Below are 13,764 nucleotides of genomic sequence, written 5' to 3'. Positions count from 1 at the left end.
CCAGCAGGTGGTGCTATTGACCAAACAATAAAACCAGCAGATATCTTGACTTGCCACTCAGTATATCAGTAATGTTCAGAATAGTACTTTAATATCATTGGAGATTGATTGTCTTTTTGATCCACTATCCAGAGTCAGGAACAGATGAAGTTAGGTCTGCTACTGTTCAGTGATTAAAAATGACTTATGGTGATGGGAAATAAAAAATGCAACACTTCACTTCATCTAGTAATAGTTTTCCTTTGTTATTTATTCCAAGGTGAGCTAGTGGTGTGGCTGATAGAATGGAATGAAAAGGGAAGATGGGAGGGGAAATGGTAAAAATGTACTTAACAAGTCACTAAATAAGTTACATGGACTCACTCTGTAAACAATAATATAACTTGAGACAAAGTCTTTCCTGCCAGGAGACGTAGCCAGGAAAACTCCTGTCCCTAATAGAAGCTGCAGAGGATTCAGTGGTGTCTTGTTTACCTGCAGGCCACCCTCTTGGTTCTAGAAGACCAGAGGATTCAGTGGTGTCTTGTTTACCTGCAGGACACCCTCTTGGTTCTCGAAGACCAGAGGATTCAGTGGTGTCTTGTTTACCTGCAGGCCACCCTCTTGGTTCTCGAAGACCAGAGGATTCAGTGCTGTCTTGTTTACCTGCAGGACACCCTCTTGGTTCTAGAAGACCAGAGGATTCAGTGGTGTCTTGTTTACCTGCAGGACACCCTCTTGGTTCTAGAAGACCAGAGGATTCAGTGGTGTCTTGTTTACCTGCAGGACACCCTCTTGGTTCTAGAAGACCAGAGGATTCAGTGCTGTCTTGTTCACCTGCAGGCCAACCTCTTGGTTCTAGAAGACCAGAGGATTCAGTGGTGTCTTGTTTACACCACTGAATCCTCTGGTCTTCCAGAACCAAGAGGGTGGCCTGCAGTGATTGTGTATTTGTAACATTCTGACACTATGTTGCAATAGTGCTTTGATGAAGAAGCTCCAAACCTCTTTAACATGTATTATTGTTGAACGGAATAAGCTGTTATCCTGAACTTTCTTTAACAACTGGACAATTCCACAGTAGCAGAGTGACACTGAGACTCAGATTTACACTATAAAATGTCAAATAGAATGAGGGTTTGTGCTCTTTGTGACGTCATTATGTTACCAAACGTTGCATCTGCATTGTTCTTCAAGTCAATGTGTTTAATTATTTTGTTTTTTATTAAAAGTAGTCGTTGTGCATAGAGTTGTACTTTTTTTAAACACTGATAGCAACAACAACCACCACAGAGAAGTTGGCTGCATCTACAGACAGACAGACAGACAGACAGACAGACAGACAGACAGACAGACAGACAGACAGACAGACAGACAGACAGACAGACAGACAGACAGACAGACAGACAGACAGACAGACAGACAGACAGACAGACAGACAGACAGGTAGGTTATTTACTATGACTGGATGTGTTGAAGGCTTCCTTTAGGTCTCCTGGTCTCTTGGGATTTAAACTGTGAATACAGAGAGATAGTCCTAACCATTCAATCAATGTACACAACAAACAGTCATCATTAACACTATACTGGGTGGAGACTATGGATATAATATATTATCTTATAATAGCATATAATATAATGACTAGAATAGAATAAGGGTTTTGACATGAAAGCACAGCCAGATGTTTTGACTTGACAGTGTGTCTCTATACCTCTCAGTCTCTGAAGACACCCAGCCATGGTTAGGACTATTAGAGAAGCTTTTCCTGCTGAAATACAGTTTCATTTCATCTGGTTTCAGAGATAATGTATTGAATATGTTCATAACCCCATCCACCTATAAGATGTGGGGGGGATCTGTATGACTAAGAAGACATACAAAGAACTCTGATTGTAAAACGTCTTTTCTGTTTAGTCCTAGATATGTCTAGGGTTACTGCTGAATGTAGTACCTCTAACCCTGACCCTAGACCTAACAGAAATAACCACACTAATGTAAAGTATTACCTCATTCTCAATGATCAGTCAATACATACAGTATTCATTTCAACTACAGTACATTGTATCAATATCAAGTCCCCCCTCATTACAACCACTTATTAATTATTATAGACACTTATAATCAGTGTTATAACACATAGGTGTATTATAAGGCATTATAAAGGTCATTAAAATAATTATAATATGTACTTCATAGAAACTGTTACACTTAATATATTCTAACAACTCACATTTGTTAGATTTATTCAAAATTAAGGGTCCTAACCTAGTAACTGAAATCTTTGTCTCCCTCTAGACGTGCAGTTCTCTCTCTCTCTCTCTCACGCCCTTCCCTCTAACTTCTACCTCACTGGCTCCCTCCTTCCCTCCCTCCCTCTAGCCCCACCTCTCTGGCAGAACCAGGAAGTCCCTCCCCCTCCACACAAACTATGTTCTGAGAAAACGAAACTGATCTGAGTCTCTGTGTCGTCTGTCTGTGTGAGAGTGAACAACCGTCCAAATGGCTCAGCAGGGAGTTCTGCTGGACCAGGACCAGTTCTGTTGTTCTGTCTGTCTGGATCTACTGAAGGAGCCAGTCACTACTGCCTGTGGACACAATTACTGTAGGAGCTGTATTGAGGGCTGCTGGGATCAGGATGTTTTGAAAGGGGTCTATAGCTGTCCTCAGTGCAGAGAGACCTTCACTCCAAGGCCTAATCTGAGGAAAAATAACATGTTGGCTGAGATGGTGGAGAAAATGAAGAAGACAGGACTCCAGGCTGCTCCCCCTCTTGCTCTGTGCTATGCTGGACCTGGAGATGTGGCGTGTGATGTCTGCACTGGGACCAGAAAGCAGAAAGCCTTCATGTCCTGTCTTGTGTGTCTGGCCTCTTACTGTGAGACTCACCTCCAATCTCACTATGAATCTCCTGCTTTCAAGAAGCACAAGCTGGTCAAAGCCACCGCACAACTACAGGAGAAGATCTGCTCTCATCATGACAAACTGCTGGAGTTTTACTGTCGTACAGATCAGCAGTGTATCTGTTATCTGTGTACAATGGATGAACATAAAGGCCATGATACAGTGTCAGCTGCAGCAGAGAGGACTGAGAAACAGGTAAGACCAGAACAACTTGTTGGTGACTGTCTGATAAACAAAGAATTAAAGATAAAGTAGGAACTAAGACTGATTGAATATGAGATCATTCAAATGAAATCTATCCACAGCAGAACAAATATGAACACAAACCTTGATTATGTTAACCCAGATTCTCCAAATGTATCACCATTTTCTAAAGTCAAACACTATTATGATTCTGTATGCCATTTAATGAGTCCAAAGTTCAGTCTCAATCCCTTGATACATTTACACCGACTGTTAAAACTATAATCATTCACATAGCAACATAGAAAATATAATATTGGAAAGGGACTTCCTCAATATGTTAGACCTTCCTCTCTATGTCACATGACTATACTATTGATCTGCTGGACAAATAAAGCTTGATAGCTCATTGAAGAGTGATTCTCCACAGAGGCAGCTGGGGATGAGTCAGCAGAAGGTCCAGCAGAGATTCCAGGAGAGAGAGAAGGAGCTGAAGGAGCTCCAACAGGCTGTGGAGTCTCTCAAGGTGAGTATTGTTGACCAGAGGAGACACACCATTACACCAAGAGGACATTCCCCATTGGGCCGACACTGAATTTGAAGTCGCAGGCGGGGCTACGTCATCACAAAGCCTTGAGTAACCATGACTGACTCATGTCCCCTATACATTAACATGGAGTTCTCTCTCTGTCTCTCTCTCAATCCAATAAAATGGGCTTTATTGGCATGGGAAACATATGTTTACAATGCAAGTGAAATAGATAATTAACAAAAGTGAAATTAACAATCAGAAGTTAACAGTAAACATTACACTAACATAAGTTTCAAAGGAATAGAGACATTTCAATGTTATAATTCAAGTGCAAACAGAGTGAGCCGTGCGCCAGACCGAGTTCTGGAGGTGAAATGGAAATGAATGAGGGAGGGTTAAGTGAGTGAGAAGGTGTGGTGAAGAGCTCAGAACCAGAGCCTGGCATCAATGGACATGATAAAGAAGAATCTGGTGCAGTAGGAGTTACATTTTTGGAGAAAGTGGATCCATACCTTTTGGCAGATCCATTTGTGATTTCAGGGTGGGTGGTGTTCGTGTTCGATTTTTAAAATGTTTTACAGCGAAAACACAACATATATTTATGTTAGCTCACCACCAAATCCAAAAAACAGACAGACATTTTTCCCAGCCAAAGATAGCTTTCACAAAACCCAGAAATAGAGATAAAATGAATCACTAACCTTTGAACATCTTCATCAGATGACACTCATATGACATCATGTTACACAATACATTTATGTTCTGTTCGATAATGTGCATATTTATATCCACAAATCTCGGTTTACATTGGCGCCATGTTCAGAAATGCCTCCAAAATATCCGGAGTAATTACAGAGAGCCACGTCATATAACAGAAATACTCATCATAAACTTTGATGAAAGATACATGTTTTACATATAATTAAAGATACACTGGTTCTTAATGCAACCGCTGTCAGATTTAAAAAAACTTTTGTAAAAAGCACAGCATGCAATAATCTGAGAAGGCGCTCAAATATAAATAACATTTCTCCGCCATGTTGGAGTCAACAGAAATACGAAATTATATCATAAATATTCCCTTACCTTTGATTATCTTCATCAGAATGCAATGCCAGGAATCCTATTTCCACAATAAATCGGGTTTTTTTGTTCGATAGTGTCCATTACTTATGTAAAATTAGCAACTTTAGCTAGCATGTGTAGTACACGTGTCCAAACACTGGCGCAAGGGAAGGCAAACGTCGGACGAAAACTTCAAAAAGTTATATTACAAGTCGAATAAACTGGTCAAACTTAGTTGAGAATCAATCTTCAGGATGTTGTTATCATATATAACCAATAACGTCCCAACCGGAGCATTTCTTCATGTCTGTAAAAGTAATGGCACACATGCACATTCCATGACTAGCGTGCGTGACCAGCAACTGGCAATCTGCCAGACCAGTGACTGAAACACCTCCCATCCGGTCCCACATCACACTAGAGGCTTCATTCCACGTTTTACTGACTGTTGACATATAGTGGAAGGCGTAGGAAGTGCAAACAGATCCATAAATTACAGGGATTTGAATAGGCGATGACTTTCACATCGACCCTTTTCAGAATTTTCACTTCCCGTTTGGAAGTTTGCCTGCCATATGAGTTACGTTATACTCACAGACATAATTCAAACAGTTTTAGAAACTTCAGAGTGTTTTCTATCCAATAGTAATAGTAATATGCATATATTATCATCTGGGACAGAGTAGGAGGGCGTTCAATTTGGGCACCAATTCATCCAAAAGTGAAAATGCTGCCCCCTATCCCTAAAAAGTTTAATGGGTTAGACACATTAGGAGCTTAGTGGGAGTGAAGGGGCATCCGTGGCAGGGGGTTGTGGGGGCTGAGAGCATGGCAGGGTATAGGTGGAGGGTGCTCTATATGCGCCCAGTGCTGGAAAGGTCAGGGGTCACCCAGTGGAGGGTATTACATGGAGCCCTGGCCACCAATAGCTGGTTGGCTCGGGTTGACCTGGGAGTTGAGGAGGGTTGTCTGTTTTCTGAAATGACAGACTGTTCATCATGTTTTATCTGTGTTGCCAGGGTAATGCCGTTACTGTTGACGCCTTAGGGTTGAGTTTGAGTTTTACAAAATGATCAACAGTGTGGAGATGTTTCAGGAAGTATGGGGGCTCAGGGGGGCTGTCTGTATGGCTGGAGAGGAGGGGTTTGATGTACGGTTGGAATGTGGTGCTGGATGGTGTATTATACTGTGGTGTTGGGTGCTGTATAATGTGATTGTGTGGAGGTTGTGGTGGCACGCAATGTGTTTTTAGGAGGGGGGGGGGGGGGGTGTTAGTGTAATGAGGATGGCTCCAAGATGGCGTAGCAGTGGGGATGTCTGTTTTGATTGTCTTGTCCCGTCCCTTGTATAAAAAGTTTATCTTTGTATATATTTCGTATATATTTGTATTCTTTTTTAAATCTCATTTTCCATCTACGGACTGAACATACTCTCCTGCAACCCGCCTCACCCGATGTGGAATGGATCTGCTATTTTTACACTTTTGAACCGGAACCCCCATCAGAAGACAGCCAGATAGCTAGCTACTAGCTAGTAGTCAGTTAGCCACAGCTAGCGGTCATCAGCAGGGCATATCGGACTGCTTTACTTTACCACATTTCCGTAATCCTACCGCAAGCTCTGAACCTTTACTCTGGATCATCGCAGCTAGCTAGCTGCTATCCGAGTGGCTACTCCTGTCTAACGTCTCTGTCCTGAAGCAAGCACCAGTTAGCCTGGAACTAGCCTCAAGCTAGGCCCTTCTCCCGGCTAGCCTAAGAATTCCATTAGATAATTCCTGGGCTTTAATACTTCTTTTGACATTTGGCCTGGACCCTTTGCCGCCGATACGGAGTCCCGCCGATCCATCACGACTGGTCTGCCGACGTAACCGTCCGAGGGGTTTTCAACAGACGCTCCAATTGCGACGTCTGCCTGAGGCCCATCTGCTAGCCTGCTGCTATCCCCGGCCTGCTAGCTGTCTGAATTGCCGTGCCTCTAGCACACCTAGCTACTCACTGGACCCTATGATCACTCGGCTACACATGCCTCTCCCTAATGTCAATATGCCTTGTCTATTGCTGTTTTTATTTCACTGTAGAGCCTTCAGCCCTGCTCAATATGCCTTAGCTAGCCCTCATGTTCCACCCCCCACACATGCGGTGACCGCACCTGGCTTAAATGGTGCCTCTTGAGACAAAACCTCTCTAATCATCACTCAATGCCTAGGCTTACCTCCACAGTACTCACATCCTACCATACCTTTGTCTGTACATTATGCCTTGAATCTATACTTCCGCGCCCAGAAACCTGCTCTTTTTACTCTCTGTTCCGAACGCACTAGATGACCAGTTATTTTAGACTTTATCCTACTCCTCCTTTGTTCCTTTGGTGATGTAGAGGTTAACCCAGGCCCTGCAGCCCCCAGCAGCACTCCCATTCCCCAGGCGCTCTCATTTGTTGACTTCTGTAACTGTAAAAGCATTGGTTTCATGCATGTTAACATTAGAAGCCTCCTCCCTAAGTTTGTTTTATTCACTGCTTTAGCACACTCCGCCAACCCAGATGTCCTAGCCATGTCTGAATCCTGGCCTAGGAAGGCCACCAAAAATCCTGTACTATACTATAACTATAGCAATTTCTGACAAGATAGAACTGCGGAGTTCTGTCATCCTATCCAGGTCTGTGCCCAAACAATTTGAGCATCTACTTTTAAAAATCCACCTTTCCAGAAACAAGTCTCTCACCGTTGTCGCTTGTTATAGACCCCGCTCTGCCCCCAGTTGTGCCCTGCACACCATATCTGAATTGATCACCCCCATCTATCTTCAGAGTTCGTACTGTTAGGTGACCTAAACTGGGACATGCTTAACACCCTGGCCTTCCTACAATTTAAGCTAGATGCCCTCAATCTCACACAAATAATCAAGGAACCTACCAGGTACAACCCTAAATCCGTAACCATGGGCACCCTCTTAGATATCATCCTGACCAACTTTCCCTCTAAATACATCTCTGCCATCTTCAACCAGAATCTTAGCAATCACTGCCTCATTGCCTGCGTGCGCACTGGGTCTGCGGTCAAACAAACACCCCTCATCACTGTCAAACGCTCCCTAAAACACTTCAGCGAGCAGGCCTTTCTAATCGACCTAGCTCGGGTATCCTGGAAGGATATTGACCTCATTCCGTCAGTAGAGGATGCCTGGTTGCTCTTCAAAAGTGCTTTCCTCTCCATCTTAAATAAGCATGCCACATTTAGAAAATGTAGAACTAAGAACAGATACAGCCCTTGGTTCACCCCAGACGTGACTACCCTTGACCAGCACAAAAACATCCTGTGGCGTTCTACATTAGCATCGAATAGCCCCCGCGATATGCAACTTTTCAGGGAAGTCAGGAACCAATATACTCAGTCAGTTAGGAAAGCTAAGGGTAGCTTTTCCAAACAGAAATTTCCTTCCTGTAGCACTGATTCCAAAAAGTTTTGGGACACTTTAAAGTCCATGGAGAATAAGAGCACTTACTTCCAGCTGCCCACTGCACTGAGGAGAGGAAACACTGTCACCACCGATAAATCCATGATAATCGATAATTTCAATAAGCATTTTTTCCACGGCTAGCCATGCTTTCCACCTGGCTACCCCGACCCCGGCCAACATCTCAGCAGCCCCTGCAGCAACTTATCCACTTATCCATCTGGATCCCTACAAATCAGCTGGGCTAGACAATCTGGACCCTCTCTTTCTAAAATTATCCACCAAAATTGTTGCAACCCCTATTACTAGCCTATTCAACCTCTCTTTCATATTGTCTGAGATCCCCATAGATTGGAAAGCTGCCGCGGTCATCCCCCTCTCCAAAGGGGGAGACACTCTAGACCCAAAATGTTATAGACCTATATACATCCTGCCCTGCCTTTCTAAAATCTTCGAAAGCCAAGTTAATAAACAGATCACCGACCATTTCGAATTCCACCGTACCTTCTCTACTACGCAATCTGGTTTCCGAGCTGGTCATGGGTGCACCTCAGCCACGCTCAAGGTCCTAAACAATATCATAACCGCCATCGATAAAAGACAGTACTATGCAGCCGTCTTCATTGACCTGGCCAAGGCTTTCGACTCTGTCAATCACCGCATTCTTATCGGCAGACTCAATAGCCTTGGCTTCTCAAATGACTGCCTCGCCTGGTTCACCAACTACTTCTCCGATAGAGTTCAGCGTGTCAATTCGGAGGGCCTGTTGTCCAGATCTCTGGCGGTCTCTATGGGGGTGCCACAGGGTTCAATTCTCGGGGTGACTCTTTTCTCTGTATACATCAATTATGTCGCTCATGCTGCTGGTGATTCTCTGATCAACCTCTACGTAGACAACACCATTCTGTATACTGTACATCTGGCCCTTCTTTGGACACTGTGTTAACTAATCTCCAGACGAGCTTCAACGGCACACAATACTCCTTACTTGGCCTCCAACTGCTTTTAAATGCTAGTAAAACTAAGTGCATGCTCTTCAACCGATTGCTGCCCGCACCATTCCGCCCGACTAGCATCACTACTCTGGACGGCTCTGACCTAGAATATGTGGACAACAACAAATACCTAGGTGTCTGGCTAGACTGTAAACTCTCCTTCCAGACTCACATTAAGCATCTCCAATCCAAAATTACATCTAGAATCGGCTTCCTATTTCGCAACAAAGCCTCCTTCACTCATGCCGCCAAACTTACCCTCGTAAAACTGACTATCCTACCGATCCTTGACTTCGGCGATGTCATTTACAAAATAGCCTCCAACACTCTAATCAGCAAACTGGATGCAGTCTATCACAGTGCCATCCATTTAATAACCAAAGTCCCATATACTACCCACCACTGTGACCTGTATGCTCTCGTTGGCTGACCCTCAGTACATATCCGTCGCCAAACCCACTGGCTCCAGGTAATTTATAAGTCTTTGCTAGGTAAATCCCCGCCTTATCTCAGTTCACTGGTCACCATAGCAGCACCCACCCGTAGCACGCGCTCCAGCAGGTATATTGGACTGGTCATCCCCAAAGCCAACACATCCTTTGGCCGCCTTTTCTTCCAGTTCTCTGCTGCCAATGACTGGAACGAATTGCAAAAATCTCTGAAGCTGGAGTCTTATATCTCCCTTTCTAACTATAAGCATCAGCTGTCTGAGCAGCTTACCGATCACTGTACCTGTACACAGCCAATCTGTAAATAGCATATTATTACTTACCCTCTTGCTCTTTCGCACCCCAATATGTCTACTTGCACATCATCACCTGCACATCTATCACTCCAGTATTAATGCTAAATTGTAATTATTTTCGCCTCTATGGCCTATTTATTACCTACCTCCCTACTCTTCTACATTTGCACACACTGTACATAGATTTTTCTATTTTTCTTTTCTTTTGTTTTATTGACTGTACGTTTGTTTATGTGTAACTCTGTGTTGTTCTTGTCGCACTGCTTACTTTATCTTGTCCAGGTCGCAGTTGTAAATGAGAACTTGGCTTGTTCTCAACTGGCCTACCTGGTTAAATAAAGGTGGAATAAAAAATAATAATAAAAAAGACAAGTCAGTCTCTCTCTCTCTATCTCTCTCTCTCTCTCTCTCTCTCTCTCTCTCTCTCTCTCTCTCTCTCTCTCTCTCTCTCTCTCTCTCTCTCTCTCTCTCTCTCTCTCTCTCTCTCTCTCTCTCTCTCTCTCTCTCTCTCTCTAAACAGCGCTCTGCACAGGCAGCAGTGGAGGACAGTGATCAGATCTTTACTGAGCTGATCCGCTCCATTGAGAGAAGGCGCTCTGAGGTGAAGGAGCAGATCAGAGCCCAAGAGAAGACTCAAGTGAGTCAAGCTGAAGGACTCCTGGAGCAACTGAAGCAGGAGATAGCTGAGCTGAGGAAGAGAAGCACTGAGCTGGAGCAGCTCTCACACACAGAGGATCACATCCATTTCCTCCAGGTAACTAAACTGCCTTGCTGCATGTGATATGAAATTAAAACGGTCAATTATTTGGTTCTGTTCTTTCTCTGTCTCTCTGTCTCTCTCTCTCCAGAGTTATCAGTCTCTCTCCAGTATCAGTGTATCTTCAGACTTACCCAGCATCGTTGTCCGTCCTCTTCAGTACTTTGAAGATGTGAGTAAGACTGTGTCTGAACTGAGAGAGAAACTAGAAGACTTCCTTAAAGGAGAATGGACCAAGATCTCCACCACAGGTGTGTTGAAGATAATAACAACATCAACTTTAGACCATTGAAAGTTCCCTACTAGTCATATACATGTGGAATATGGTATGATGATAACATTCCCTCTCTCTGTCAATGTGTTTGTGTGTCTGTAGTGAATATAGTGGATGTTGTACTGCCTCCAGAGCCCAAGACCAGAGAACAGTTGTTACAATGTGAGTCTCTTTATTGTGAAGTAACTAACAGTCTCTTTTTACTGACACTCCTAACAATCTCTCTAGAAATATATAGCAATAGTAGATCTAATCAAAGACTGGGTATTATCTGACTCTTCATATTTCTCTGATTTGATCTCTGCTGTGCTCTAATCAAAGACAGGGTAGATACAGTATCTGACTTAACTTATTGTTCTAACTCCCCTCATTGGTCTCTGCTCTGCTCTTCTCCCAGATTCCTGTCAGCTCACACTGGACCCAAACACAGCACACACATGCCTCTCTCTGTCTGAAGGGAACAGAAAGGTGACTTATACAAACCAAGTCCAACCATATCCTGATCATCCAGACAGATTCACCAACCACTACCAGGTTCTGTGTAAAGAGGGTCTGTCTGGACGCTGTTACTGGGAGGTGGAGTGGAGTGGAAGGGGTGTTATTACAGCAGTCTCATATAAAGACGTCAGCAGAACAGTGAGAGGTAATATATTTGGAGACAATGACAAGTCCTGGAGTTTACAGTGCTTTAGTGATGATTATTGTTTCATACACAATAATGTTGAGACTAAAGTATCAGGCCCTCAGTCCTCCAGAGTAGGAGTGTACCTGGATCACAAGGCAGGTACTCTGTCCTTCTACAGTGTCTCTGACACAATGACCCTCCTCCACAGAGTCCAGACCACATTCACTCAGTCCCTCTATCCTGGGTTTTATGTCTATGGTACTGCTGAGCTGGTTAAACTGTAGTAAGGTCCACATAGATACTAGTCATGCTGGTGTAGTCTATAGCTGAGCTGGTTAAACTGTAGTAGGGTCCACATAGATACTAGTCATGCTGGTGTAGTCTATAGCTGAGCTGGTTAAACTGTAGTAGGGTCCACATAGATACTAGTCATGCTGGTGTAGTCTATAGCTGAGCTGGTTAAACTGTAGTAGGGTCCACATAGATACTAGTCATGCTGGTGTAGTCTATAGCTGAGCTGGTTAAACTGTAGTAGGGTCCACATTGATACTAGTCATGCCGGTGTAGTCTATAGCTGAGCTGGTTAAACTGTAGTAGGGTCCATATAGATACTAGTCATGCTGGTGGTGATGGTCCCCAGATGTGATGATTAATTCTGTTCTGTTTTATCTAGAAAGATTTAACTGATTTGATCTTCAGATGTTCTGAATTAAAATTCAATACTTTCATTTTGATTTGTACGTGTATACTTTCACTTTGATTGATTTGAATTTTAAGAGATTTAAGGTGCTTATATATAATTAAAAAAAAAATAATCTTGTGCATTTCCATGAATCATGATGTATGGTGTTGATGTATATTAGTTCTCATTCAGAACCATTGATATGTTTTCTCAGTTGGTTCTCTGTAATTTTCCTCAGTGGCATGAAACAGGTAGTATTTCTTACTTGCTAACTTAACTATATGGGCCGGTTTCCAGGACACACATTATGCCTAGTCCTAGACTAAACAGCAAGTTCATTAGAGATTATAAGTGGAGATACCTGATAAACAGGTGGTGCTATTGACCAAACAATCAGTTGGTTCTCTGTCTCTATGTAATTCACTTCAGTATCATTGAACAGTTTAGAGGCTCGGCCCTAATTGATGTGTTTTCTGTCAGCTGGAGCTGCATGGAAAATGGTCCAGGAACAAAAGGACAATTCAGGACTAGTCAGCCCACTACAGCTGGTATCACTTACTTTCTACTAAACTATATGGTCTGGTTTCCCAGACACAGATTAATCCTAGTCCTGGACTAAAAAGTATGTTCAATGTAGATGTCCAGGAACCAGCCCTAAATTTGTCATCTTTCATCCTCCCACACTGCTCAGTCCAGCAACATTAAACCTGTCCAGCTGGTAGTGCTATTGACCAAACAATAAAACCAGCAGATATCTTGACTTGCCACTCAGTATATCAGTAATGTTCAGAATAGTACTTTAATATCATTGGAGATTGATGGTCTTTTTAATCCGCTATCCAGAGTCAGGAACAGATGAAGTTAGGTCTGCTACTGTTCAGTGATTAAATATGATTTATGGTGATGGGAAATAAAAAATACAACACTAAACTTCATCTTGTAATTGTTTTCCTTTGTTATTTATTCCAAGGTGTGTCTTTAACTTCTAAATGGATTGTGTGGAGGTGAGCTAGTGGTGTGGCTGATAGAATAGAATGAAAAGGGAGGATGGGAGGGGAAATGGGCAGATATATCAGACAGATGAGGGAGAGAAAAAATGTTATACAGGAGTTAGTGTCTCTGTTCCAAATAGCTCCCTATTCCCTGCGTAGTGCACTAGGCTTCTTTAGACCAGATCTACAGTAGTGTTCTAGATGTTAGATTGTTTCTCCCTGTCATTACAACATGACAATATGGTAATGACTTTAGTGGGGTCCTCCTCTTTGTTGTTATTGTTATGTTGTTATGTGTGTTGTCAGGTTGTTCCTCTGGTTCCTAATTGAAAATCCATTAACAATGAATCACACACTAATGATTTTTCAGTTGTGTTTAGACAACTTCATGTCTGACATCCCCCAGTTCTGTTCAGACCTATTGAACTGGGTCACATTCTAAATGGTGACTTGTATTGATAGTCCATACTGGACCTAACTGTGGTTTTGAAGAGGCACCAGGTATCTATGAAACACATTTACCTGGTGCCTTTGAGAAACAACGACCAGGTGAAACAACTACAGGCTGAGTATTT

At 42.9% G+C, this 13,764-nt stretch overlaps 1 protein-coding gene across 1 annotated transcript; it reads left to right on the top strand.

Moving 5' to 3' along the window:
- Positions 1 to 2,417: 2,417 nt before the first annotated feature.
- LOC139577516 (E3 ubiquitin/ISG15 ligase TRIM25-like) lies at positions 2,418 to 13,127 on the top strand. Its single transcript, XM_071404558.1, has 6 exons — positions 2,418 to 3,076; positions 3,495 to 3,590; positions 10,380 to 10,613; positions 10,708 to 10,867; positions 10,993 to 11,052; positions 11,288 to 13,127. The coding sequence occupies exons 1-6, from the start codon at positions 2,480 to 2,482 to the stop codon at positions 11,797 to 11,799; spliced, it is 1,659 nt and encodes a 552-aa protein (XP_071260659.1). The 5' UTR covers positions 2,418 to 2,479; the 3' UTR covers positions 11,800 to 13,127.
- Positions 13,128 to 13,764: the final 637 nt, after the last annotated feature.

Source organism: Salvelinus alpinus, chromosome 6 (assembly GCF_045679555.1).
Source record: "Salvelinus alpinus chromosome 6, SLU_Salpinus.1, whole genome shotgun sequence".
Classification (NCBI taxonomy): domain Eukaryota; kingdom Metazoa; phylum Chordata; class Actinopteri; order Salmoniformes; family Salmonidae; genus Salvelinus; species Salvelinus alpinus.
This window is presented reverse-complemented; position numbering and strand designations above follow the sequence as displayed.